This window comes from Daphnia pulex, chromosome 3 (assembly GCF_021134715.1).
Source record: "Daphnia pulex isolate KAP4 chromosome 3, ASM2113471v1".
Lineage (NCBI taxonomy): Eukaryota > Metazoa > Arthropoda > Branchiopoda > Diplostraca > Daphniidae > Daphnia > Daphnia pulex.
Window position 1 is genome coordinate 1,454,080 of NC_060019.1, and position 26,657 is coordinate 1,480,736.

General features: G+C 39.2%; 4 protein-coding genes and 1 long non-coding RNA gene across 6 annotated transcripts; 4 read left to right on the top strand and 1 right to left on the bottom strand.

The window, feature by feature from the left end:
• The first annotated feature begins 699 nt into the window (after positions 1 to 699).
• Positions 700 to 4,407, top strand: LOC124190954 (ribitol-5-phosphate xylosyltransferase 1-like). The gene is made up of 4 exons (XM_046583842.1): positions 700 to 1,196; positions 1,277 to 2,967; positions 3,029 to 3,193; positions 3,264 to 4,407. Exons 2-4 carry the CDS (start codon positions 2,327 to 2,329, stop codon positions 3,643 to 3,645), a joined length of 1,188 nt encoding a protein of 395 aa, XP_046439798.1. The 5' UTR covers positions 700 to 1,196; positions 1,277 to 2,326; the 3' UTR covers positions 3,646 to 4,407.
• A 2,364-nt stretch (positions 4,408 to 6,771) lies between these two features.
• Positions 6,772 to 11,521, bottom strand: LOC124190959. Of its 2 annotated transcripts, XR_006873211.1 has the most exons (4): positions 11,302 to 11,521; positions 11,084 to 11,178; positions 10,914 to 11,026; positions 6,772 to 6,884 (listed from the first exon to the last, which is right to left on the bottom strand). It is a non-coding gene; the product is annotated as an uncharacterized LOC124190959 (long non-coding RNA). The 2 variants fall into 2 exon arrangements; XR_006873210.1 differs by lacking the exon at positions 6,772 to 6,884 and having other exon boundaries at positions 10,317 to 11,026.
• LOC124190956 (trypsin-1-like) lies at positions 8,467 to 10,135 on the top strand. The gene is made up of 8 exons (XM_046583844.1): positions 8,467 to 8,554; positions 8,629 to 8,689; positions 8,764 to 8,831; positions 8,938 to 9,044; positions 9,126 to 9,243; positions 9,310 to 9,457; positions 9,521 to 9,675; positions 9,761 to 10,135. The coding sequence occupies exons 1-8, from the start codon at positions 8,534 to 8,536 to the stop codon at positions 9,908 to 9,910; spliced, it is 828 nt and encodes a 275-aa protein (XP_046439800.1). The 5' UTR covers positions 8,467 to 8,533; the 3' UTR covers positions 9,911 to 10,135.
• Positions 11,522 to 12,630: 1,109 nt separating the features above from the next.
• Positions 12,631 to 13,789, top strand: LOC124189837 (plasma kallikrein-like). Its single transcript, XM_046582312.1, has 7 exons — positions 12,631 to 12,651; positions 12,726 to 12,786; positions 12,862 to 12,929; positions 13,042 to 13,145; positions 13,231 to 13,342; positions 13,421 to 13,559; positions 13,623 to 13,789. Exons 1-7 carry the CDS (start codon positions 12,631 to 12,633, stop codon positions 13,787 to 13,789), a joined length of 672 nt encoding a protein of 223 aa, XP_046438268.1.
• A 1,677-nt stretch (positions 13,790 to 15,466) lies between these two features.
• On the top strand, positions 15,467 to 20,846 carry LOC124190960 (Krueppel-like factor 12). Its single transcript, XM_046583846.1, has 2 exons — positions 15,467 to 16,101; positions 18,866 to 20,846. The coding sequence occupies exons 1-2, from the start codon at positions 16,072 to 16,074 to the stop codon at positions 20,435 to 20,437; spliced, it is 1,602 nt and encodes a 533-aa protein (XP_046439802.1). The 5' UTR covers positions 15,467 to 16,071; the 3' UTR covers positions 20,438 to 20,846.
• The last annotated feature ends 5,811 nt before the right edge of the window (positions 20,847 to 26,657 follow it).

Below are 26,657 nucleotides of genomic sequence, written 5' to 3' on the forward strand. Positions count from 1 at the left end.
TGAATCAGTACAGCAAATTTGTTTCTTTTTATCTTATATTGTTTGGTGATATTGTGTCCAGTTAATGAAGAACAATCGATGAAACTTTTCACCCGTTTCGCGTGTTTTTATTCCAAATCATATTGGCGCTACTTTATGTGTCGTTTATATGTTTTAGTTAATAAAAATGAAAGAATCAAAAGCATGGCGGCCGGCTGTTGCCCCGACGGTTGGACCTATTACTTGATTGACAGACACGGAAAGGCTTTCTACCTCTACTCTCAGACTGTGCTGGCAACAACTTCCAAGAAAGAGAAAAGTGCGGGCACAACACTCCCGCGTTCTTCGGCGTCTAAATGGAGCGTGCGGATCATTGGATCACTCTTCTCGGTAGCTCTCTTATTTTTCTTTATCTTTCACTCCTTGCGCCTTATGTTCCCTGATACCCCTATAGTGCCTCCTCCCACCCTGAAGCTAAAAAAAAGAGTAAAGAATAAGTTATATACAACATTTCTCGTAACATTTCCGCGTAAAGCACCGTAACATAAAATACAGCACGTCCAAAAGGGGATTCAAAAATGTGCCTTGAATTTTGAGATAGTGAATTGCAAACTTATGTCTTCTTAAGAGTTAAGAGTAGCCACCAAGCTCACAAACCAATTTCTTAACAATTTTGCATTGATATTGGGAATGGGAACCAATTTCAAATAATATTGCCCAATTCACGACTGATGGTCTGCCATCTATTGAGTATTGACAGGTTAAAAAACTGTGTGAATGTATGAATAGATGGCGGGACGACCAACTCAACAAATGTCAGAAATCGGATCGATAAGTGAAAAGGGCTTCAAAACAATAAACGAACGCAATCATTGAATGTGAAGATAAGGAAACACAATCGCATTCCCAACGCCATAGAAAGCAGAAAGAGGGACCAGTAGTTAAAATGTGCAGCAAAGTTTTCGTGGTTATCGTAGTGTCGGCGATAAGTCTCATCGCCGTTTTGCTAGGCCTGAACACGGTGACCAGCAGACAGAAGCAATTACAATGGGATATGAACAGGAAAGATGGGGCGTCACTTCCTCAACTCGATCGAGAAAGAATTCATCAACGTGCTGAACGATTAGCCAAAGCCTTGACCATTCAGACAATTTCCTGGGAGCGTGATGTATTCGAGACCGAGGCCTTGCTCCAACTTCATCAACATCTCAAAAATAGTAAATACCAACGCCATCTCTTTGTCAGATTATCATAAATTTTTGGAAAAAATCCCGCCTAATTTAAAACGACATCTCAGGTTTCCCTTTACTTCATTCTTCGCCTTCGATTGAAGTAAATGTTATCAACGGCTACAGCTTACTTTACAAAATTCGAGCAAGTAACGACGGTAAAAATGAAAATGTCGTACCTCCTTTACATGCTGGCTGGCTGCTCATCTGGATGTCTGGATGTATTTCCGGTCGACATCGCAACGGGACTTGGAAGGTGGCTGAGCCCTTTGAAGGACGTATCATCGACGGTGTTATCTATGGAAGAGGAGCATTAGATGACAAAAGTTCAGCTATGGTGAGTCGACTTGTTATACCTTGACTTGGTGACTTGACTTGGGGTAAGTTTCTTCCAGCTGAATTTTCTCGTTGCAATATAGTGCCTCACAGTGCTGCAGTCACCATCTAGATTCCATAACTAGGAAAAGTCTAAGATTAGATTTAATGAAGAGATGGGAAAAACAAAGAAATCTAAAACACGTGTGGCAATTGACAGCTTGGAAATAGTACAATTAGATTACTGAGCATGCTGACTTCGGTGTGATGGCTGTAGTCTGTGGTCTTACTCTTTCACTTGGCACACTGCAAAATTCAGGTTCTAAGTCTACTATACTGAATCACACTTTCATTTTTCCTTGTGATAGGATGATTCAATTAGTATGGTGTTTGAAAAAACCACCTTTTACATTTATTAAACACAACTTAGGCAAGAACTCAGCCATTTCTGACCAGTTTTCAACTATTTAAACGAGAACATTAATTCAACTAAGTCTAAGACAACAGTTAACTATCACGTCTTCACAGTTCACAGTTCTCTACTCACAAGTGTGTGGCCATATGGATAAAGATTTCTTCTAGAAAACCAAAAAGCATTGACAGTATAGCAGACGACGCCAAAAGCTTTTTCTGTTTACCTTCTTCCTGCTGTTCAAAAAACGCTGTCATGCGTTCAAATTTCATATATTGAAACATAATAAGTATTCATTTCCGTCAAAGGATGCTACGCCCAAGAAAACAAAAAGCATTCGAAAGTAAAAATTCAACCATTCGTAAACGAACTCTTCAACGTGCCGACCGAGATGACTTTCTCTGTGAAATACCGTGCAGTCCGTGTTTGTATAAAATATCTGGCGCCCTTTATTTTGTTGAATTGCGCCGTTCTATTTTGGCTGCGCAATCTACGTGGAAATGAAGCGCCGATAGAATCCGCTGACCAGCTGCAAAAATTTGAATCTCGCATTTCCTGGAGCAATAACGTCGTACCCACAACAGCGGCAGCCAGCACATTCTTCCAAGTCGATATTCAAAGCAGAGCCCCTATTGGTGAATATTTATGGAATCATTTAATTGAAGGGAAGAAAGAGCTTTTATCACATCAAGTTATTTACAAGGGTACCAAGACTGTGAATGGGATCAATTTCACTTTCCAGTCAGGAAAATCAGAAATCATCTCTTACAGTCCTAATCTTGTTTTAATCATTGATGGCTCGTCATCTCAGCTGAAACAGGAGAAAATGTGGCTTAACGACATACTCATTTCTCATACACCAAAGACCCTTTTTCTAGTAATTTTAGGAGATATTAGCGACTGCAGTAAAAATCAATGGATCATTCCCTATTTATCTTCCAACGGTGGATCGATTGACGCAGTATTTATAGTGCGGGACAAATTAGTAACAGATGAAAGCGAAATCTTTCAATGGCCTCTCGGAGTAGCAACGTAATATACTTAATTTTAATCGAGCGATTTATTCTTGTAGTTTAATCCATTTTTAACTTAGACACCGAGACTTCCCTTTATTCTTTCCCGACGAAATCGACATCCTGTCACAAAGACCTTTTACCTGCAACTTTTTCGGTACCGCCAATACTAAAGGAGCTGCGATTCTTCGATTATTCAAGGAGTTGAATCTCGAGAGTCTGTGCTATTTGAAGATGAGCAACACGTAAAAATATGAAACTAAATCAATTTTATCCGATTTAAAAAAAACTCACGTAACAATCGATCCTTTTTAGTACGGGATTCTATGGCGATTACATTCAAGCTGTATCGGATTCTGATCTCACACTTTGTCCCGCGTCCGAACTTGGCAGCTCTGCTGAGAGCTATTGCATTTACGAGGCCTTTTCTCTTGGCAGCGTTCCAGTCGTCGAAGAAGACGTCGCAGTGGACAATTGTGGCGGGGATCCCCTTCGACTGCTGAAACAACACAACGCTCCTTTTATACTTGTGGAATCCCTTGACGACGAGTTGGGTGACGTCATTGCTAACGAGTCTAGAATGAACCTGCAAGAAAAGATCGCGAGAAGGGCAACTGTTATTAACTGGTACGCCAACTTCCGGCATCACATGGCCAGCCAATTCATCCGGGTCCTTAAGGCACACATAAATCATTAATAAATTTTAAAAAGTTTGTTATGAAATCAAAATTGTATTAGTACCATTTACCATATAAATTGACGATACTAATTCTACATACAGATAGGAAAGCGTGCATGTTATTCCTATTATAATTACACGGTTTCTAATTCATTCTATAAATGCTACAAGCTTCTATAAATGAAAGCAAGACATATGAATATAATATAAGATGTATGATGTATGATCTTATTTCTAGTATTTTCGCAAAAATTATCATTATTAAAAAAAAATTTCTTAATATTGCGATTAGATTAGAAATTAAAAATTAATTAATTAACAATTAAATTAATTATAAAATCTTAAAATGTACATAATTTTTTTATTTACTAGTAAAGGAGAAGAGTGGGTGAGTTGAATAGGGCGTCACAATGTAACGTGCGTTCTATAAGACTAGGGTTCAACTCCCCTAGGGGGCAACTTTGGTTGCTCACACACCCGCTTGGGCGCCACTGTAAAATCTCGATATAAATCTAGCGATTCTAGACAGAGGTCCCGTTCGCGGGTATAGGCTCAGATTAGAATCCCAATTGGTTATCAGGTGCTTCGGAGTATTGTCCGAGGAGATGCTTGATCTAAAGTCACGCTAGAGGGTCGGTCCGAATATACGCTATTCGTTAAGACGAATGGGTCCATCTGTTGTGTGATGTGTAGGCCATAGAGGGTACAATCATGCCGGTGTTTAACGCCATCATCTGGCGACTCATAGAGGACTGTTTCTTCAGAAGCAAACATTCGCAGGTACGTAATACGACGCTCGACCTAATACCGAGAATAAATGTGATGTCTCCATTTTGATTATCTTATTTGGGAATTTTGGGATTCTTTTTTCTCCCCTTTATTTATTAAATATTTATCTTTATTTATTACCTGTACGGTACACGTTATAGAAATACTAACAACACTAATTATCGCAATATTTAAATAGAAAGAAATGAAGAAATCAAAATTACGGTATTACGTCAAACACTACTCATTATTATAAAAAAATCAGTCAGTACCTCATTTGATTTGACTAAAATTTGTTACGTTCAACCACCGGATCCATCCGGCAGACAGTCTGGGTCAAGTGATTGAACACAACCGTCGAGTAATCAACGATCCTCGGGTTCACATTAAAGTGGTCGACTATTATCCTCCAACACCCATTTCGCCTTATGGACAGGACGTTTCGCCTTTTAATTTGATTGCGAGTTCCGTCAAACAAATTTACCCTTCGAGTGTCATCGCTCCAGGTTGTATAACTATTAGTCAACATTACATCAATAGTTACAAATAAAAAAAATGCTCTTACCTCCTTTGCAGCTTGTTCACCCGCCAACACGGACCTTCGGCGTTATGTCGAACTGTCGGACCATCTCTACCGAATCACACCGACGGTTTTGACACCAGTGACACGAGGCGGAATTCACGGCGACGACGAAAAGATCACCGTCAAGCATTATCACAATTTTATTCGATTTTACGTCGCCCTTATGCTCAATGCTGATCAACCTGTAGGCGCGGTAACTCGGTCAGTCGTCACCACAGAGAGCTCTGAAAATAAATAAAAAATAAATTATTATTTCAAAATATTTTTTCGTTGTACTCCATGACTCTTATCTTCTATCGCTCCCGAAATGAAATTTAACCATTAATAAGTTGTAGCACATCTCTGACAATGCAGGTTGATTTTATGAAGCACAATACGGTAGATGCCAACATTTTAAAAACATTGGCTGTTACGAACGCGCGTGAGACCTTTTGAAATAATTTAAGAAAAAAAAACTAAATTACTAATAATAGGTTGTAGGGATTTTCCGCACACTATTCATTTGGAAAATGTTTAGGAAAATAATAAATCAAACGATTTGTGGTGCGACTCTTTGATTGGAAAAGGGCTGTTAATCAGCCTTAATCGATAAGGTGGAATCAGAAGTAAAAGAGTTTGAGGTTTTACTGAGGAAGAACAGTAAATTGTTAAGAAAAGTTAAAGCTATATTTACCTGTAGTTGTAATTTTTCTTTGTCATCAGCAAAATGATATTGAACTTTAAAACATTGTCGAATGTCGTCCATTGGTGGCGGACCTATGGATCTCTCCTTGGATCTGTGGAAAAATTCATCAAATACGATAAATATATATCCATTTTTTCTCATTGTACTCCATGACTCTATTTCAGGGGATAGGGGATTTTAAATTCACCTGCCTAATAAATAACCTTCATTGGAATTTGGAAATACCCAATGGATCACGTAAAAACCCACGGGTTAACTGATTATTGCAATAGATTTTGATAAAGCACATCTAACTAAACCACCATCTCCCATCGAACTATATTTTTATATAAATAGCAGATAAATAGGGACTATTTATTTGTTGCTACAGACGCTTAAATTGAGGGACACAATTTTTACACTAAAGCTCCAGCTTTAAGGCTTCTATCTTTTAAGCACAAAATGAGCAAGAATTTTCTGCAACTATTCTTGCTGACCCTAATCTTTTGCTGGGTCGGTAGTGTTCCAACATCGCTAAGAGAAGGCGATTCAAAAGGTAGGCTAGTTTATAAAAGAATAAAAGTTTTTCTTTTTTTTTAAGTCCAAATGATCATTTTGCTTCTTTGAACTTTTTGACGACTTTTTGAAGATTTTTGCCCAAACTTTTTGCTAAACGATACGTCGATCCCTTGCTGGAACTTGGATGCAAAATGCTATTGTTTCTCTACAGGAGAGGTTAAAAAAAATGTAGAAAAGGTCCCGATGAAGAAAACTTAATTGTTATAAATTATTGTCTCGACAGCGATATGTTTGGGAAGCTGCAGATAGAACTTGCCGAAAAGGAGGTTGTCGAAGATGTAATTCATGTAGACGAAACTACCAGGCGCGTTGCTGTTCACCGGGACGTCCGGGACACCAATTAGAATAATCAATTGGCTGGAACGACTCGACAGTAGCTCACTCCCATCGATTGTTACCTTCTTGGGAGTACCTTCCTGCAATCCAGTAATAGTCGTTACTCAGTTCTAGAAATGACAATCACAAAGAAAAAATGATCGATTAAAGGTTAATCCAAATCTGAAGTTATTGACTTATTGACATTGTTCACACTCACACCTTGCGTTGACGAATTCAGCACCCCCATCTTATTCGTATGCGAATCAATGGACGAAGTGTCAGTCACAACATCTTCCACTTCCGGAACAACAACAACAATTTTCGACAGCACAACTCCGGAAGTCACTGCAACAACCGAGCGCACAACAACAGAAGCTGAGACAACAAAAAATCAAGAAACAAGTACCACAGAAAAAGAAGCAACTACAAATCAAGAAATAACTACAACTGAAATAACAGCAACATCATCCACGACTTATTCTCCTAGTTTAGTTTGCCCACTTTGCCCTAAGCCAAATAGTAACTTTGAAATTCCCGGGAATTGCACGTCTTTTTACAATTGCACTAACGGAGTGGCTACTGTTGAAGTAATTCTTTTTTTCTGATTTGTACAATATTCGCATCTTTCTAATTACAAAATTATCTTCTCCAAATAGAACTGCCCACCAGGCACGGCTTTTAGTCCGGATTATGGCGCATGCGATTATCCTTTTAACGTCCCTCGGTGTTCCCTTGTAATTATCTTTTCCATTCTTTTAAACTAAAAATAGGAAATAATTCGAATTGGTTATTACAGGCTAAAGAAGAAGAAAGATCCCAACTACTGTGCATCGATTCAAGTTTGCAGTGGTTCGACATTGGAAATTGGCCCCACCCGACTCGATGTGATTATTTCGTCTACATTTGCTACGGCGACCGGGCGGCTGCCAAATAAGCTACCGCTCACCTCTGGCAATGCAGGAGTGACTTTCTTTAAGACGCACAACATCGCACATGCCGGAATTCAAAAATCACCGACTGCGGTGACCGCGCATGAGACCCAATCAAATAATTTAAAACAACTCAGTGTGTCTCAATTGTAAAACGTTTGGAAAAAACTGAAAATACAATGTGACAAGTGGATTGGAAAAAGACAATATTATTCTACTTGATTCGATAAAGCGGTAGAACCCAAATAAAGTTATTAAAGGGCTATATACAGAATGCTAATCTTGAACGGCTATCTGTGAAAAAGATATACGCTACTTACGATAAGTTATTTTACCGTGATCCAAGTTCTTTCTCAATTAAATCAATATTATTTCGCACCCGACGATCTGTTACTGAGCCATCCGTAATCCTCTCGTCATTTTACTATCCATCTTTTCAGTGATTAAACGGATATAGCCTAAATAGACGGTAGTTGTGACAGCTTCGTCTAAAATTCTCCCACTGATTATTAATGCTTTCGATCCATTAGTGGATAAGCGGATACAGTAGCTCGACACCTTTCAAAATATCGGTGCAAGCTAAAAGCCTCGATAGAAGCATAGCTGTGTACTTTTTTGAAAGAATAAACTACACCGGAACTTCAGCAGAACTCCGACACAGGTGCAACCGATTTTTAGGCAGATATGGATTATTGGTCACCGGAAGCCTCAAACTTTTGAAGATATTAATGGTACACAACTGTGTTACTGTCAGTAATACCTTCAAATGCGTGGGACGGTCACAATCAAAAGAAGAATATTCATTCACAAATGGCCGACAAACAAACACGCGAAGGGAGAAAGAGAATGCCGACACTCTCCAATATTTCACCATGACACGCGGGCTGAAAAAAAAACAGACTTTAGAATAACTCATCAGCGCTGTTAGCAGAAGGCCATTACAAAACACCTGAAATCTACATTTACTGCCAGTATAAAGCCATAAGTTTGGATTCAAATAAATAGCTGTCGTATTCCTCAATGGGATCGCCAGTTTAGTTTCATCTACACGTCGCAATATTCACGATGAATCTCGTAGCCATTCAAGTAAGTCGCTTATACATCTTCTAGTCAAAAATTCGATGATCCGCTTTTCTTAAAATGTCATTACGGCAATCAAGGTTTTCTGTCTCTGTTCTCTCACGGTGTTTGTCAGCTCGACAACTTTCAAGCCTTTCAAAGGTAAATAACTTAACTTGTTAGTTTCCCTTAAATGCTCTGTTGTCATTTCTTTGATATGTTGAATAAAACCAAAGGAACTGGCCACCCAAACGTTTCCATCGTCGGTGGATCCCCAGCGCGTGCCGGCGAATTTCCTTACATGGTAGGCTATTTATGTAATATCACCTTTCAAAAACAAAACGAACAATGTAAATAACTTCAATTCAATTTACGGGATCTTGGCGGGATTTTTCGTTTCGATTTTTTAGGCCCGTTTATTTTCAGAAAGTGCTATGGGAGAGAATGGTCTATTATGTGGCGGAACCTTAATCGGACCTAACCACGTTTTGACAGCAGCTCACTGCACTGCCCCCATGTAACATTTAGCGGACCATAAAACGTTAAAACAAGTATAACAGTTAAATTTACCTGCATTTGTAATTTCTTTTTCATTTAGTGGAAATGAATTGTATTTAAATACGCTGTCGATCGACGGTGGTGGACCTCGATCTGTCACTCGATCAGTGAAAAAATTCATTAAACATCAAAACTATACCCGAGACCGAAGAAGCAAAGTAGCCAAAGGATCTTATTGCTGTTACTTTTTTTTTACTAATTAAAAAATCCCTTTTACCAAATAGTATAGAAGACACAACGACATTGCTATTATTGTCCTAAATGCGACAGTTCTATCCATTGCTCCGGTTAACCTAGTGCCGAGGTCAAGTATCCAACTCTCTTTCGCGAACAAGTCAGCTGTCGTTGCTGGATGGGGAGCCACTGGCTCTAGTAAATATTCCAATGTTTCAATGCTACATTATTTTCATGACACTTAATTTGTCGTTTTTAAAGGCGAGGATGAATCGCCGGTACTACTTAAAACTACCATCAAAATTCGTGAAAATAAGAATTGTACCACTTATTATGCATCCGGAAACCCGGCCTATTTCAACGGTTCTATAATGTTGTGTGCCGCCGACGATGCTGGCAAAAAGGATGCCTGCCCAGTAAGTCATTTAATGCAGCAAACATCAGTTAAGAAAAAAAAGAGTGCCCTATTAGTGATATTGCGGATTTGCTATCTAATTTCAGGGTGACAGTGGCGGGCCGATTCTCGTTAACGGATTTCAAGTTGGAATCACTTCCTTCGGAATAGGTTGCGCAAGCGACCCTGGTGTGTACACACGCATAACCGCCTACCTAGACTGGATTGCTTCTACTATCAAAAGCAACCCAAAGTAAAATGTTGATGGCAGTTTGGGGTCAGTCTATGAACACCAGACCAAGACAAACCAGAGGATCTGTTTGAATTTTTTGTTTGAATCTAATTTTCTTCTTTATCTTTTTCATTGCACCTGACAGTAAACAACTACCCTATAGTATAGACATCACAATTTGTTTTAAGACATTATATCAAACTAAATGGGAAATGGGGCACTTCAATACACTAGATACCAATAACGATAACTGTGGAAACAATGTCTTTCACTTATTGCCTTGATACTTATGTAAATATTAATGAAATTTTGTAGTTTTGGTCAACTTTCTATGTTGTGTTGGTATTTTAAGGGAAAAAGTGACATCAGCATAATCTATTCTTACGTGACTGAACACTGAACTTCAATATGCTGGAATGTCATGAGGAGTGTCATACCTTTAGCATATACGGCCACACATTTTTCACTAGATTGTTTTGTTTATGTTAAGCAATGATCAAATCATTTCCACTCTTTCCTTTCCTTGCAGTAAACACCGGCCACGTTAGACTTGAATTCACGTAGAAACAAAGCCGAAAGTGATGAGATCTCGAATGTTTTTCTAGTAATTAAATGTTGGGTAGGCCTAGGTTGCCTACATCAATTCCTCAACCGTTTCTAGATTTCCAACGAAACATACTATAGCCATTTTCTATTTTTCACTAACATCAAACTTTTTTTCTCAAAACATAGTGAATTCCTTCTGATGAAGAGTCATCATTAAGAGTCAAATCATTAAGAAAAAACGAAATAAACCAAAGCCTTGCTCCAACTTCATCAATATCTCAAAAATAGTAAATATACTACTTCAAAGCAATCGCATAGTTAAATTTTCGAAATAGATTTTAAAAACGGCCAATTCTAAAACGATCAGGTTCCCTTTACATCACTCTTCGCCTTCCATTCAAGTAAATGTCATCAACGAGTACGATTTACTAGTTACAACACTCGAGGAAGTAACGACGATGATAAAGCTGAAAATGTCCTACCTCCTTACATGTTGGCTGCTCATCTGCTGGATGTAGTTCCGGTCGCCAACGGAACTTGGAAGGTGGCTGAGTCCTTTAAAGTAAGTAACATCGAACGTTTATACTTTATTGGTCTCTGGAAGGGGAGAATTAGATGAAAAAAGTTCTGTAATGGTGATTAAATTTAATACCTTGACTTGGTGGTGGTGGCCAGATAACTTTCTTCCAACTGAATTTCTCGTGGCAATCGAGCCTGACAACGAGACCAGCCTCTTACACCATGGTGCTACAGCCACCATTTAAATTTCATACGAAGCAGAATTGGATTACAGAGATGAGAGAAATATAGAATCTATCAACACCTTATAACTTTACAATTCATAGTTCCACATAAAAATAAAGGTCTTACCTGTTTTGCAGCTTGTTCACCGGCCAACACGGACCTTCGACGCTATGTCGAACTGTGGGACTAACTTTTACCGCATCACTCCGACGGTTTTGACACCAGTGACACGAGGCGGAATTCACGGCGACGACGAACAGATCACAGTCGAGCATTATCACAATTTTATTCGATTTTACGACGCCCTTGTGCTCAATGCTGATCAACCTGTAGAGTTGGTCACTCGGCCAGCCGTCACCGTCTATAGGGAACTATAAAAAGAAATAAAAAGAAATAATCAGTTCAAAATATTTTCTCGTTGTACTCCATGACTCCATTTAAGAGGCTCAGGGTTGTGAAAATAAGTTTCCAAATTCCAGTTATGCATTATTGGAATTTGGAAATATCCAATGAGTTATAAAAAAAAACCAAGGGTTTATTGATTATTGCAATTGAATCCATGGTAAAGTAAATCTAACAAACATAGAAAGCATCTCATATCAACCGCCAATTTGAAGTCGAAGTTGAATTATTACGATGTGCTGGGATTATACAATATCTCGCACTATCTTGTATGATCTTGGTCTACTTTGTTTCTTCCACAAAAATTGTGAATGTAAAACTATTTTTTTCATGCTGCCGACACTTACTCCGACTTCTAGAGAAAAAATACCCGATAAAATATTTGACAAGGGTCCAAGTTCTTTGTCTCTTATCTCTATTCAAACAATTTTGTTCCGCCCACCGATGCAGATTCTCTAGTTTGACCTCGAGTTTAACTTTCTCTCATCCACAATCCACTAATAATTTTACTTTCAAGTGATTCAGCAAGTAAACGGAGACGGCATTTTTCTAGAAATTCATTGCAAGCTAAATAAACTAGCTAAAAACATAGCTGATTAGAATTCTAAAAGAACTCTTTGCCAGTACTTCAATATTATTCAGAAACAAGTGCAAGCGATTCAATAGCAGACGTGCGTGATTCTGGTCACCGGAAGTTTCAATTTTTTAAAGATATTAATGGCACACACTTGCGTAACTGTCAGTAATACCTTCAAATGCGTGGGACGGTCACAATCAAAAGAAGAATATTCATTCACAAATGGCCGACAAACAAACACGCGAAGGGAGAAAGAGAATGCCGACACTCTCCAATATTTCACCATGACACACGCGGGCTGAAAAAAACAGACTTTAGAATAACTCATCAGCGCTGTTAGCATAAGGCCATTACAAAACACCTGAAATCCAGATATACTGCCAGTATAAGCCATAAGTTTGGATTCAAATAAATAGCTGTCGTTTTCTTCAATGGGATCGCCAGTTTAGTTTCATCTACACTTCGCAATAATCACGATGAATCTCGTCGCCATTCAAGTAAGTCGCTTATACATCTTCTAGTCAAAAATTCGATGATCCGCTTTTCTTAAAATGTCATTACGGCAATCAAGGTTTTCTGTCTCTGTTCTCTCACGGTGTTTGTCAGCTCGACAACTATCAATCCCCTAAAAGGTAAATCCTTTGTAAGTTAAAAGTTACCTTAAATGCTCTGTTGTCATTTCTTTGATATGTTGAATAAAACCAAAGGAACTGGCCACCCAAACGTTTCCATCGTCGGTGGATCCCCAGCGCGTGCCGGCGAATTTCCTTATTTGGTATGATACGTATTTCAATAATATCGCTTTGCAAGAACAATAAGAGCAAAACGTCAATTATTTCAATTAAATTAACTGGTTCTCGGGGGAATTCTACGGTTCGATTTTTCAGGCCCGTTTAAATGTAAAAAATTCTGCAGGAGAGCCCAGTCTATGCGGTGGAACCTTAATCGGACTTCGCCACGTTTTGACAGCAGCCCACTGCTACGCTCCCAAGTAAAATTTAGAACCGTCAACTGAAATATTTTAATAACAAATCAAAGTTTTGTTTACCTGTTATTGCAATTTCTTTTGCCATCAGTGGAACGACATTGTACTTGAACACATTGTCGACCAATGGCGGTGGACCTGGATCTCTCACTCGATCTGTGAAAAAATTCATCAAATATGAAAAATATTCCATAAAAAACAGAGTATAGTTTAAGATTCTTATCACGGTTATATAATCGATGATTATTTTTACATTTTAACAAATCCATTATACCTAACAGACATTTGATATCGCCATTCTTCTCTTAAACGCATCAGTTACGACTATCCCTTTGGTTAAACTACCGTCAAAGTCAAATATTCATCTCTCTTACGTTAATAGGTCGGCCGTCGTTGCTGGATGGGGGGCCACAGAAAATTGTAATAAATATTCACAGGTTTAACGAAACATTCTTTCCTGACACAAATTAATCATTTTCGAAGTGGGACCCCTTTCGCCGATACTACTTAAAACTACCGTCAAAATTTATGACAATAAGAATTGTTCCTATTATTATAATAGAGGAAGGGCCGTGTTCGTCGGTTCTATAATGTTGTGTGCCCTCGACATTAATAAAGACGCCTGCCAAGTTAGTCATATAATGCAGTAAAAATAAGCTTGAAAAAGTGCTCCCCCGTAATGATACTGCCGATTTGATATCTAATTTTAGGGTGACAGTGGCGGACCGATTCTCGTTAACGGAGTTCAAGTGGGAATCACTTCCTTTGGAAGCGGTTGCGGAACAACCCCTGGTGTATACACACGCATAACCGCCTATCTTGACTGGATTGCTTCTACTATGAAAAACAACCCAAAGTAAAATGATTAGTGTCAGTCTATGGATACCAGACCAACAAAAACCAGATCTGTTTGAAAATTTTTGTGTGAATCCTAATTTTCCTCCTTATTCTTTTTAATGCACCTGATGGTAAACAACTATCCTTAGACAGCACAATTTGTGTTTAGACATCATATAAAATGGGCAATGGGGCACTACCAGGGCACTACAATACACTTCATACCAATAACAAAATAACTGTGGAAAAAATGTCTTTCCAAGTGTCTTTCACTTTTTGTCTTACTTATGTAAGTATTGATGAAATTTGGTATTTTTTGGTTGACTTCCTATGTTGTGTTGGTAACTTGGTATTCAAGAGAAGAAGTTGAAGCACACTGAAATCAGCATAATCTTTCTTTACGTGACTCAATACTGGATTGTCATGAGGAGTGTCATACCTTCAAGTTGTACAGCCACACATTTTGCACTAGCTTTTCTTATCCACTGTTAAACAAATCATCAAACCATTTTAATTCTTCTTTTATCTTGATTTACACACCGCCGGTCACAACTTGGGAGTCACTACACGTGGAAGCAAAAAGACGAAACCTGGCCGAAACTCGAACGTTGGTCAAGTGATGATGTTGGGTAAGTTTCCTACAATAATTTATGCATTTCAGTAGACTCTTTGTCTACAGTTTCTAAATTTCCAAAGAAAATTACTACCCATTTTCTATTTTTTAATCTGATAATTTACATACATTTACAAAACTTTTTTAAAAATTTGTTTGGTCAACTTGATTTACTTCTTTTAACAAAGAGCCATCTAGCGAGCCATCTAGCGGGCGTGCAATCTAACTCATTTTACTGCAAATAGATGGCGCTGGAGTCGAAAAACCAAATCTAAAAAAACGAAAAGAAAAAATTCACGGTTTCTCAGCTCTGTCCCGAGATCCCACACTAAATCACGGAGATAACGATCGGTGGTGGTTATTTGAAATGGGTCGAGCCAAGTAAATGTTTCCTTTGACCGGCTCGATTTCTTTTAATTACAAGTTCCCACTCCAGCAGCTCGACTGCTCGACTCCACGTCCGATGATTTACGATCGATCCTCCCCTTTTTCAATTTTTGGCGAAAGAAACCCCCCAAAAACATTTGCACTATTAATAATCATTCCTCACCAATAAAAATTCGCAATCCCACTAGAATAATTCACACCCCGAAATCCGTTTAAGATTCCCCCATTGTTTCAAAAATAGATGAATAATCCCATTGCGAATTGCATTTCATCCGCATAATGGAATCCTCTTTTATCCGAGTGGGCGGTCCCTTTTTGAAAACCCCCAAAAATAATTTCATCCACGTCCAGTCGAGAGAGAAAGGAGGGTCTATCCGCTACATGTATACATTTGCGCGCGCCTCTCTACACACAGCACTAGCTCTTACACGAACCTATATGAAAGTGGAGCAATCAGATCATGCGTTTCTGCCCGTTGTACACACATTATACTACCCTCTACACACACACACACACACGCCGGGAACGTGAAAAGTGCCCAAAGGCAGCAGGCTACACAAATGTATAGCAGCAGAGAATAGTAGTGCAAGTAGAGAGAGAGAAAGAGCAAAAACCAGAGTCTCTTTTTATTATTTTTCCTACATAGCCTCAAGTTCAACACTCACCTGGTCCGAGACCGTCAGTTGCGTACGAGCTGTCGGCTGCTGCGGTACTCTCTTTAGTTATTCACAACTTTTGTCAGTTATTTTGCCCAATCTTTTTTTTCCCTCCGTGTGTGGTGCATGTGTGTGCTGTTCCGTGAGTGCCGCGCTAATTCCAGGAAGAATATTTTGATATTTGATACCAAAACCAGTTCCTTTTTTTTGAATTTTCAAAATTTGTTCGTTTGTGAGTGAGATCTGAGAAATTGATTTTCTTTGAAAAATTCAATTTTTTTGGTGGAATGAGCCGGTGTGACTAAACGGAAATCGTCGACATTTCAACAAAATTTTTTGTTTGGGTGAAAAACCGCGGCAGACAATTTGTGGAATTGTGTCATCACTGAACGAGGCGATTGGATTAACATTTTCCAATTTTTTATTCGACACTAAAGAAATGGCCGTCACCAACATGTACTACCAAGAGGTAAAAAATAATCATTTCTTTTTCTGCCATCGTTATTATTTCTTTTATTTTTTTTCCCGTGAAATATATTTAAAAGGGTTGTTATTTGCTCGGTCGTTCGGGACAGTCTCCGTTTTTATACGCGTGTAGTAGTAGTAGGCTATCATTATTTGCGCGGACACTTTCACTCGGCGATCACACACAGCCGGCGCTTATATATTATAGACCTAACACACAATTGTTTGTGTGTTGCACACATAGCTATGGTATTACAACTATCGCCTTATATTTTTCATTCTACGACTCATTCTTGTAATCATTTCGCTATTGTAACACAAAAAGAAAAAAATGGGTTTCGTTTTGTTCTGTGTGTCGCAATTGTTTCGGAAATTCTTTTTAGGCAAAGTCATCGACAAGGAACAATAGATTTGGTCTCTCATTTTTGTCTGCTCTCGAATCGGGTTCAGGGTTAGCAATTCATCACGAAATCGACAAAACGGCTGGCAAAATGTCGACTCTTTTTTTATTATTTGAAATTAAAATTTTTGTAAAAGAAACGACGACAAAAGAAGTTTTTAAATAAAAAAGGGCTACACAGGTGAAAGAGAGCGTGAATTTGTTTTTTGGGTTGTTTTATACTTTTATTCTCATCGTTGTAATATTAATGAAAACACCTAATTAGAAGAAGGCCGATTTGATGGTGGTGGTCTGTGTGAGGGAAAGGAAAAAAAGGAAAAACTCATTAGCGAAAGTACCGTGAGCTCGTGAAGGAAAAAAAAAAGAAAATATTCCTCATCACTTTCGCTTCTTTTTTTTTCCCGGCCGCAGAAAAAATAAAAATAAAATAAAAAACCGTCTCGGCTCTCTCTGTCGCCACTGATCGACTTTCCAATCGCTTGTTATATTATTATTATTATTATCAGATCATTTTCTCTCTCTCTCTCCGCATATATGTCCAGCAGCGCAAAGTGAATGATATCGATTTGCCACCAACCGCTGGGTCAGACTATATCATGCGAATTTGTAATCAAATTATCGTTTTTTTTTTCCATGTATAGTCTACATATAATTTCATTTCTTCTTAAAAATGATGTGACACATACACCAGAATAAAATAAATAAATAAAAAAAGAAGTTTTAGACTTTTTAATTCCCTTTGCAAACGATTGAGTGAAAGTCGTTTGGCATCGCACAACATCGTCCGCGTCCATCACGCGCTAGTTTGTACATGCCCAGCAGAAAAGACGACGCGACGAGGTGAACTGGTTTTTTTCTTCTTTATTGACTTTGCTCTCCTTATTTAGTCCGGCTTGGCTGTTGGCTGGGCTGTTGGCTGTTGGCTGGCCGTCTCTCTTTGTCACCTTCGTCTATATAGCTGGCTGGCCAGCAGAGCGATGATGATGAAGACATTCGTCTTTATGGACTTCCTAGTAAAACCGTTTTTGGGAGATTTGAATTTGGCGCCATGCCCAATGAAACAAATTTTTATTTTAAGAGAATTCAGACGAAGAAAAATTGATAATTCGCTCTGTGGTTTTGAGTTTCATCCATCAGGGGAAAGCCAAAAATAAAAAAATCGTTCCGGGAAAAAGAAATTGCTTTCTCCTCGATCGACAAATTGAAGTAAAACTTTTTATTCGCCTGTTCGGTTAGAGAGAAAAAAAACAAATCATTCCCTTATAGACAATCACACACTCTCTCTTTCCTTGTGTATATATTCCCGTTCTTCTAGTTCCTATACCCAGCCGAAAAGTGAATTCGGATTCCTTCCTACATACATGGGGCCCCCCCACCGTGTTGGACTTGTTGTTCCGCCGAAAAAGTTTTGTTCACCATCGCAGAGAAATTCAATTGTGGATGATCCGAAAAAAAACTTCCCAGACGAAATAGTTTTTCTTCTTAAAAGGCCGTTTGTTTTGTTCCTAATAACTGCGCGAAAAAATAAAAGAGTCTCTCACATAACACACAAGAGAATTGCCCAAAAACTCAAAAAGAAAAAGCAGAGCAGCAGCTCTCTCATCGGTCCACTTTCCCTTTTCTTTTCGCTTCACTTTTTTTTCCTTCTCCCTATTTGAGAATCTCAAATAAAATTCAGTTTTACATCTATAACTATTTGATTCTATTTTTGGCAACGATTTCCATACGGCCAAATAAATTCAACAACGTCCTTGTCATTTAATATCAATTTTTAAAAATTATTAAAATTGTTTGTCAAATTTAGCCCAAACCAAAAAAATAGGGTCACAATTGAGCTCCTTCCGGGCGGCTCCTGCGCGTGAGGATTTGGTCATCCACTTTTCCTTTTTTTTTTCTTCCACCATTAAAAATAATAATTTTTCTGAACGAACGAAAAAAAAAAGGAAAGCGAACAAAACGTTTCCAATGAATTTCTCGGTCGACCGCAAAAAAAAACGAAACAAAATTATTTTGTGCGTCGGTAGGAGATATCGATGCGCGCGCGCGCATACAGGGGAAAATTGCCCAGGGTGGAACCAACACAACAACCGAAAAGAATTTATTTATTTTTTACGTCACACATTTTTTCGTGAAAAAATTTTATTTCGGCGGGAGGCTTCCGTTTTCAGTTCTTTTTTTAAAACAAAATCCAAGGTCAAAAAATGGGTTTTTTTTCTGTATATAATGATGATGGATTGGTTCATTGTTGTGTCGACTGGTTGTTTCTTGTTTTTTAAATATTTTACATTGGCAATTTTCTCTAGACGACGTCCTTGTCGTTATTATTATGCATTTCCTTAAATCTGGGATCTTTATTGTTTGGTTGCAGTTCCAGCAGTTGTGGATGCAAGACTCTCTGATGGCGGACAACAGCTGCTCCTTGATTGGCGATCCTTTGGCCCCTCAGGCCCAACCCGTCCAGGAACAACCCACCGTCCATCTAGAATTACAACTGGTTCAACAACAACAGCAACAACAACAACAACAACAGCAAATTGAAACGAAACCGGTTGTACGGAGTCCTTATTCGGCCGCTTCTTCCGTCCGGTTACCGACTGGAATTAGCCAAATCAACGCAACAACAACGACAACAACTACACCGACAACTTTCGTCTTACCCCACACGACGACGACATCCTACCGCAACAACAATCACCAACATCCAGCGCTCACCCATTTCCAACCCTGTCAGCAACAACAACAGCAACAACAACAACAACATCACGACGAGCCGGAACACTTGGCGGCCTCGTTGTTGCGGGATCACGGCGTGATGGATGAGGAACAGGACGATGAGGACGACTGCATGGCATCCATCCATCCGGTTTCCGGATCGACCCTGACGTCCCAGCAGGAGCTGGAGGAAATGTGCGCCATGTACCACCTGAACAACAACAGCAACAGCAACCAACAACACTTGATGCTGGGCAACAACAACAGTCGGTGCTCCTCCACGTCTTCATCCAGCGGAATTCTCCAGATGGCCAACAGCGAAACGGATTTCGTCGACCTGGACTCGCTCCTGGACCAGACGGCCGAGAAATACGCCGTCGATTGCGGAGGCGGCAAACTCCTTCCGGATGCATCCGCCAACAACAACAACAGCGGAACGGCCGTCCTCTTTTCCTACCTGACGACGGGCGTCCGCTGTCCCAACCACCTCATCCCCATCTCACCACCACCGATCCTCAACAACAACCGCACCAAACATCCAACAACAACAACAACAACCAGCCAGATGACTCCGCCGGCCAGTCCGGAACAGGAACTCAAACAACTTTGTTCCAGGAACGGCAGCAGCACTTTGTGCCCGGTCGATCTCGGTCTGATTTCCATCCAGCAATCATCCAACAACAGCAACAACAACAGAGTCATCACTCCACCCAGTTCGCCGGACCTGACGGATTACCTGGAAGCCGGAAAGTCCAACAGCGGCGGCGACAGCAGCAGCGAAAGTTGTACGAGTTTCAGCAACCAGAGCCAACACCCGGCCCTCCGGGGTCCCATGCCAAACCACCACCCCAACAACAACAATTCCAGCAAGGACCTGGACGGCGGCGGAGAGGCTTCCGGCAAGAGCGGACGGGGCAGCAGCAGCCGGGGTGGCCGGAGAACTTGGGGCCGGAAGCGGCTGTCCACTCACGCCTGTTCTCACGTCGGCTGCAGTAAAACGTACACGAAATCGTCGCACCTCAAGGCCCACCTGAGGACCCACACGGGCGAGAAGCCGTACCAGTGCGCCTGGAAGGATTGCGGATGGAAATTCGCCCGCTCCGACGAGCTCACTCGCCACTATCGCAAACACACGGGCGACCGGCCGTTCCAGTGTCAAATGTGCGAACGGGCTTTTTCACGCTCCGACCATTTGGCCCTGCACATGAAACGGCACATCAGCGTCTGAGTTGCTGGGGTGGTCCGTCCGTCCGTCTGTCCTCCAAGGACGGCCAGAATTTCAAAAAAATATTTGCTCCTGTTGAAGCCGGAAGAGAAAATGAATGACAATCGCCTCGAGGGTTATTTTAGAATAAAATGTTTGGATAATTCTAAAACCGACTCGTTAAATTTTATTCGAAATCAATTCGACAAAGTTGATGATCCAGCCGCTATCATTATAATTTAACTGGAGTTCATAATATCTAATTGTGTACATACTATACTACAGTCAACCTAACAACGAGAAAATCATTTCTTCAATTTTCTGATGAAAAATCTCAAGGCTTTTTGAGATGGCAAACGGAATTTACGGGCGAATTTCGAGTTTCATTCCGCCGGAATTAAAAAATGCGCGGAATGTCGCGATCGTCAGAACATTATTAAAAGAGACCGCCGAAAACTCTACGCGGCATCATTTGTGTTGGATTAATTCAAATTTCTTTTCATCTATAAGAAAACAGATGCATTCCACATACACATGTGTGCTGTTGTATTGTATGTAGAATTCTACCCCTCAAGTCACACGCTGGCGTCTTTATATATATACAAATATGACGTATTACAAAACATTTATTATGTATGCCAGACACACACACATATAGCCTACTATATTGGGCCGGGGGGTAATTTGCATACGAAATTTAAAAAAGAAAAAAAAAACTAACCGCAAAAACAAACAATTCGTTTCCTGATTTTTGTTTATTTTCATTTCGAATTTTATTGATTCATTTTCGTGACTGTGATGGTAATCATTTTTTAATTTTTTTTTTACCCCCACTTTGTTCAATCTTATTACGAGGTACCCCATTTAAAAATTTTAAAAAACGCGTGAAATTTATATCCAAGTACAACATTCGGATTAATGCATCCTATTTTAAATAGTTTAGACATTATTTAGAAATAATCCGCCAGCCAATTAATGTTTGCGCTGGATTTAAAATTAAACAAAAATAAGTAGCACACGCAGGAAGTGTGATATGAATTTTGAATATTTCCTTATTCGTATTACATTTTTAAAAATTCAAAAAAAAAAATAATAATTAAATTTTATATCGAATTCGTTCAAATTTTTTTTTCGACCCCCATCGTGCAGCTTTTGTATTTGATCATTTAGATGCGCATCGTGTATATTTTGGAAAAAAAAACTCACTTGTATTTGGAACTATTCTCTCATCTAATATTATATTTGTACACGTGTGTAATTTGTCGTCGACAGTGAAATATTTCGTGTCACGAACATTATTAATTCGTGTTTGATATATAGTCCAGCTGCAAAAAATGACCGTAGACTTTTTATTAAAAATTGTCCTTTCAATGCTTTCAATGTCTTTCCAATATATCGTCTGCTGTAATTTTCCTTTGCTGGACTCATTTGCATGTGCACATTATTAGCCATCATACTTATATAATTCAATTTTATATACAACATAGTTTTTATATTTGTAGACGATCAAAAAAAAAAAAAAAAAACATTTTTTAACAAAAATTAAATTTTCGTCCTGTAATTTTTGTATTTGGTCTCCCCAACCCCCTTTTATAATTTCTCCCCCCCCCCACCTCCTTTTTTGTGTGTGTAATTTCTCTCAGTGTCGAAATATACAGAAACTAAAATAAAAATTTAATTCGTTTGAAAATCGTTTTTTTTTTTCCTTTCGCCAAAATTCGGCGGGACCTTTTAATCAAAGAAAATCAACCGAAATCAACAAGGTGAGAGCAAAAAGATTCAAGAGTGGATGAAAAACGAAAAAGAATTAAAAATAAACCGGTTGCTGGAAGGCGATTGTGGCCAAAAAAAGGGAATAAATCTTATAAACTTTACATATAATACCTGATTACGTATGCAAATAGGCTCCCACAGAGTTTAGGGGAACACACACGTACACACAGAGCTATACTATAGCAGACGGTTCGAGATCATTCGAAATGGGATTCAATACAGTTCTCAGAATTCGACATATCCATCAAGGTGGTGATTGTGTTCATGGGACGCCATCAGCAGTCGTCCAGGTAGAACGTGATTTGCATCGTATTGAATCTAATGACTCACGAGAGACAGAGTGTGTACCGAGTTACGTAATTTGCGCGAAATATTATTAACCGTTTGATCAGATATTTATTCTTTGTGTTATAGCGAAAATAAAATAATTTTTTTCCCGTTTGTTTATTCCAATCGATGCCCCGGAGCAACGACTTGGCCCAGCATCGAGAGTTATGTAACAGATGCAAATGAGACGTGCAGACGTCGTTATGATATGCGAAACAATTCGGCCAATAATCGGAGAGACTCGGCAATTATATCTAGGACTCGGTCAAACCTCAACATTTGCATATTATTTTAATGTACGCAGATATTAAAAAATCACGAATGACGCAATCAATAATCGGAGGAATTCGTTTCCCAATCGATGATTGTCGTGGGCCAATGCCGGTGGCGATTGATTTTTCCAACATTTCGATCCCGTCCATTTCGTGACTTCCTCTTTCCATTTTCATTGCGCAAGGTTTATACATTCCCTAATTGAAAATTGTAATTCAATTCCAATATGTGTCTCGACCAGAGTATAACACACATTGTTCCAATATGTTGACGAGTAGTGCGTGTCACCCCTCTCTGTGTATAGATTCAGGATCGGATGTCACCCCCCAACTTTCCATCCAAAAAATCCAAACGATCCCCGCGTGATACGACACAAAAAAGGACCAGCAACAAATCAACGATCGTTCATCTATCGCATTTCCATAAAATGTCATTTTCTTTTTTTATATTTTCTTTTGTGTATTTCTCTTCTTTCTATTTTTTAGAATATTCAGATGGATCAAACAAAATGGCGCTGTTGCGGAATATATAAATTCCCTTTTTTTCTTACAAGAATTTCAATGTCAACTAGTTTTTTTGTTTGTTTTGTTTTGTTGGTTGGTTGGTTGCCTAGCTCCTTCCAGAAGATGTTTGTTTTCCCTGACGGGATGAAAACGAGTTGTCCCCCTCTGAAGAACCGGCCATGCATATTAGACACGTTCTTCTATAATATGCAAATTTGTTTCAGTAAAAGAGAGGAAAAATATTTTTTAAATTTCCAATGGCAACCAGAGAGAGAAGAACTTTTTGGGGTTTGCGTGAAAAATAAAAACGAATGCGGTTCGTGTCCGGTCACGTCGAAGGACTTTGAGATTTTTTTTCAAATCCGTCGGGTTTATATATTATTCCGATTGTTTGTTAAAAAATAAAACTAGTCTGTAAGAAGAATGATATTAGACTCTTATTCACGATAGAACTCTATATATAGAGATATTACCGCCGATTATATGGCTGCCCATATTATTCACGTCAAATCACGATATGGCCTGAGGGGGGGGCAGCCCAACTGCAACTGCCGAGGCCACGTGTGCACTACATAATGAAGCGCAACTCGTGTAACGACACGGAGGAGAAACCATTTTAGACTCTAATATAATAAATCTCCAATGGCGGTTGAAAGATCTTTTCTATACATTCGAAGCGGATGCGCAAAGTCTATAATTGCGGCCGATGACGTCATCACCAATTAGTCACACACCTGAAATTCACGCGCGCGTCTTCTCTGCGAAGAGGAGGGGAGAGCAAAAAACAAAAAACAAAAAAAACCAAATTCCAATTTTTTGATGAACGAGGTCACGTCAAATAAATCACACACACACAAAAAAATATAGCTCATTTGAATATTTTGGTATATACCGTGCCGTATTACAATGGAGGGGGGGATAGAAAAACGCCCCATTTCCTTGACCAAAAAAATAAAATAAAAAAAGAAGGTAGAGATGCTATCAAATAAAATGCAAATGATACAGATAGATCGATATAGATTTTCTTCTTGCGAAAAAAAATTCCTATTATTCGACTGAAATAAATACGACATTAAATTATTGCGGGTTAGAATGTCTATAACTAATGAGTTATAATGTCAAGCATTATATTTTTCTTTCAGCTGAATTATTTCGCCTTTTGTCTGCTGTGCGACTCCATTTATATCGGTACTATTGGTGAAATTGGATCACGGTAGAAAATCAAATGGTATATAGAAAATGACGCAATTTTCTCGAATTGAATATTCCATTCACGGGCGTATGCACTCGTTCTGTATTCTATTTTCGTCTTTCTTTTGGCTATTTGACCCGTCCTGTTACCTGGTTACCTGTCGGCGAATTTTGTTACACAAATGGTGAAATTATTCCGGATCTATTTTCAGTTATACCTTTTGGTTATTGGGGATTATAACGGGAGGAGAGCATCATCTCAACTGATGGATGCCCAGCATCAAACTCTTGTTTCCACCACGTTTCCACGCCGAAATGCCAATAGACGCGGTTAACTAATAGCGTTTCCAGCTTCGAGAGAAAGCTCTATTGCGAAAATAGAGTCTCACAGAATTTATATTCGGTCGGGATTGTGTCAAACCCCGACAAAGTATTTGGGCCAAAATGAAATAGTCGCCCGGCCAATTTGTCACAATAAATGGCAGAGCTTTGTGCTGCGGATGCGGCCAGCGCGCATAAGATTTTTGAAGGAATTCCGAAATAGACGCAATTGCAGTGCGTGCGGTTTGTGTGTGAACGCACCGCAAGAAAACCAAAAGCTTTCTCTTTCTATATACAACCGAATTAAAAAAAAAAAGATTGAATTGATTTAGCGCGGTATTTTAATTGAAGCCAATAAAAATAACCATATAACCCGCGCGTATTGCGGAGGTCTCTCTCATATATATAAATTCCGTCCGGAATCGGCCAGCAGACCGTGAAGGTTTGTCCAACAATCACCGTAAAAAATAAGAAAAATCGTATCCACCAATTTCTCATTGGCATACCCATCTGAAAATTGTAGTAAACTAGTAATAGTAAAAAAAAATACACCGGAAGACTGTATATTGCATATTGTCTGCAATGACATTATCTAACAGTTACTAGTAATTGACGTAATAGACGGGTTCTTGCACAACCATTTGCAAATTGTATATCCTGAGAAAAATGACAAAAGTCGTCCATCCAGGGTCGATAGCTCTATAGCTCATAAAAAAAAAAAAAAATAAAATAACCAACCAAAAAATGAAAAGCTGAAATTATTATTATGACTTGTACACACAGAGGCGGGAGAAGGTTGTTGCCGACACGATCAATCGTGTGCGAAATGGAAGGACGGACCGGGTGCTGGACTTGTATACGGTCTCTCCCATATCCAGCACAGTTTGAAATTCCTAGCTACGTGCATGTGTATTCTGCCCAGCAAGTTGGTATATAGTAGTAGTACGAATTAGTTTTATTTTTATTTTATTTCTTTTACAGTGTGCGGTTGTTTGTTTTGTTGAAATTTTTTATTCGTTCGGGAGTGAGACGCAATGACGAATCGTGACGACCTTGGGGGCGACTCTGTCTGCGGGTGTAGCCAATCAAGCGTATACACACACGTGTGTGTCTATATGGCGATATGTGTCGGTGGGGATAAAAGAATCAAAAAGAATCAAACAGACACAAAGACGAGTCTGAATAACACACCGTGAAATCGCCCGAATAGCACCGATCCATCAAGCGTGAATTTTGTTTTGTTTTCTTATTCATTTCCTTTTTTTTTTCGGCCAGCTGACCCCGATATAATTATTGCAATTGAACCATTTCGTACTAGTTGGCCAAATCAAGTGTCTAAACATTTCGCAGAAACGCGCGCGTGTCGGATATACATTGGAGAGTTTCCATTTCACCTTCGTCTTATATAATCCGCGCGTTTGATTCCATCGGGATAAAAAAAAACATTCGTGGAAAATGGCACACACAAAACGGCCGTGATATTATATGCTCAGCAGAGAGATCCTTGTAGTCGATAAATATACAGGCCAACACACAAGATACATCTGATGGGTTATATATACTATACATTTTTTTGTGCTGCATCATCCGAGTTCAATCAAATGGGCCATTTTTTTGTTGTTGTTGCTGTTGTTGGATGATATTCCATCGGTGATTGGAGTTCACCTGGCGGGCGGGCGGCCGCCGGGCCGCGTCTGTTAAATGAACCGACTGATTTCTTATCTCTTATCTGCTGCTGCCATTCAATCGCCTTTTTTTAAAAAATATATTTTTCAATGTTGTGTCACACATTGTATCGAAATGAATAATGATTCCACCACCACCGCAACAACATCTGCCCCCCTCTAAAATCTTTT

What these genes read in the sequence shown, in the direction of transcription:
- LOC124190954 (XM_046583842.1), top strand. Translation starts at nt 2,327, where the DNA reads ATGACTTTCTCTGTGAAATACCGTGCAGTCCGTGTTTGTATAAAATAT. An exon ending in TGGCCTCTCGGAGTAGCAAC is followed by an intron (nt 2,968 to 3,028) that starts GTAATATACTTA and finishes TTTTTAACTTAG; the next exon opens with ACACCGAGACTTCCCTTTAT. An exon ending in TATTTGAAGATGAGCAACAC is followed by an intron (nt 3,194 to 3,263) that starts GTAAAAATATGA and finishes GATCCTTTTTAG; the next exon opens with TACGGGATTCTATGGCGATT.
- LOC124190956 (XM_046583844.1), top strand. Translation starts at nt 8,534, where the DNA reads ATGAATCTCGTAGCCATTCAA. An exon ending in TGAATCTCGTAGCCATTCAA is followed by an intron (nt 8,555 to 8,628) that starts GTAAGTCGCTTA and finishes ACGGCAATCAAG; the next exon opens with GTTTTCTGTCTCTGTTCTCT. An exon ending in GCAAAAAGGATGCCTGCCCA is followed by an intron (nt 9,676 to 9,760) that starts GTAAGTCATTTA and finishes ATCTAATTTCAG; the next exon opens with GGTGACAGTGGCGGGCCGAT.
- LOC124189837 (XM_046582312.1), top strand. Translation starts at nt 12,631, where the DNA reads ATGAATCTCGTCGCCATTCAA. An exon ending in TGAATCTCGTCGCCATTCAA is followed by an intron (nt 12,652 to 12,725) that starts GTAAGTCGCTTA and finishes ACGGCAATCAAG; the next exon opens with GTTTTCTGTCTCTGTTCTCT. An exon ending in CCGGCGAATTTCCTTATTTG is followed by an intron (nt 12,930 to 13,041) that starts GTATGATACGTA and finishes TCGATTTTTCAG; the next exon opens with GCCCGTTTAAATGTAAAAAA.
- LOC124190960 (XM_046583846.1), top strand. Translation starts at nt 16,072, where the DNA reads ATGGCCGTCACCAACATGTACTACCAAGAG. An exon ending in CCAACATGTACTACCAAGAG is followed by an intron (nt 16,102 to 18,865) that starts GTAAAAAATAAT and finishes GTTTGGTTGCAG; the next exon opens with TTCCAGCAGTTGTGGATGCA.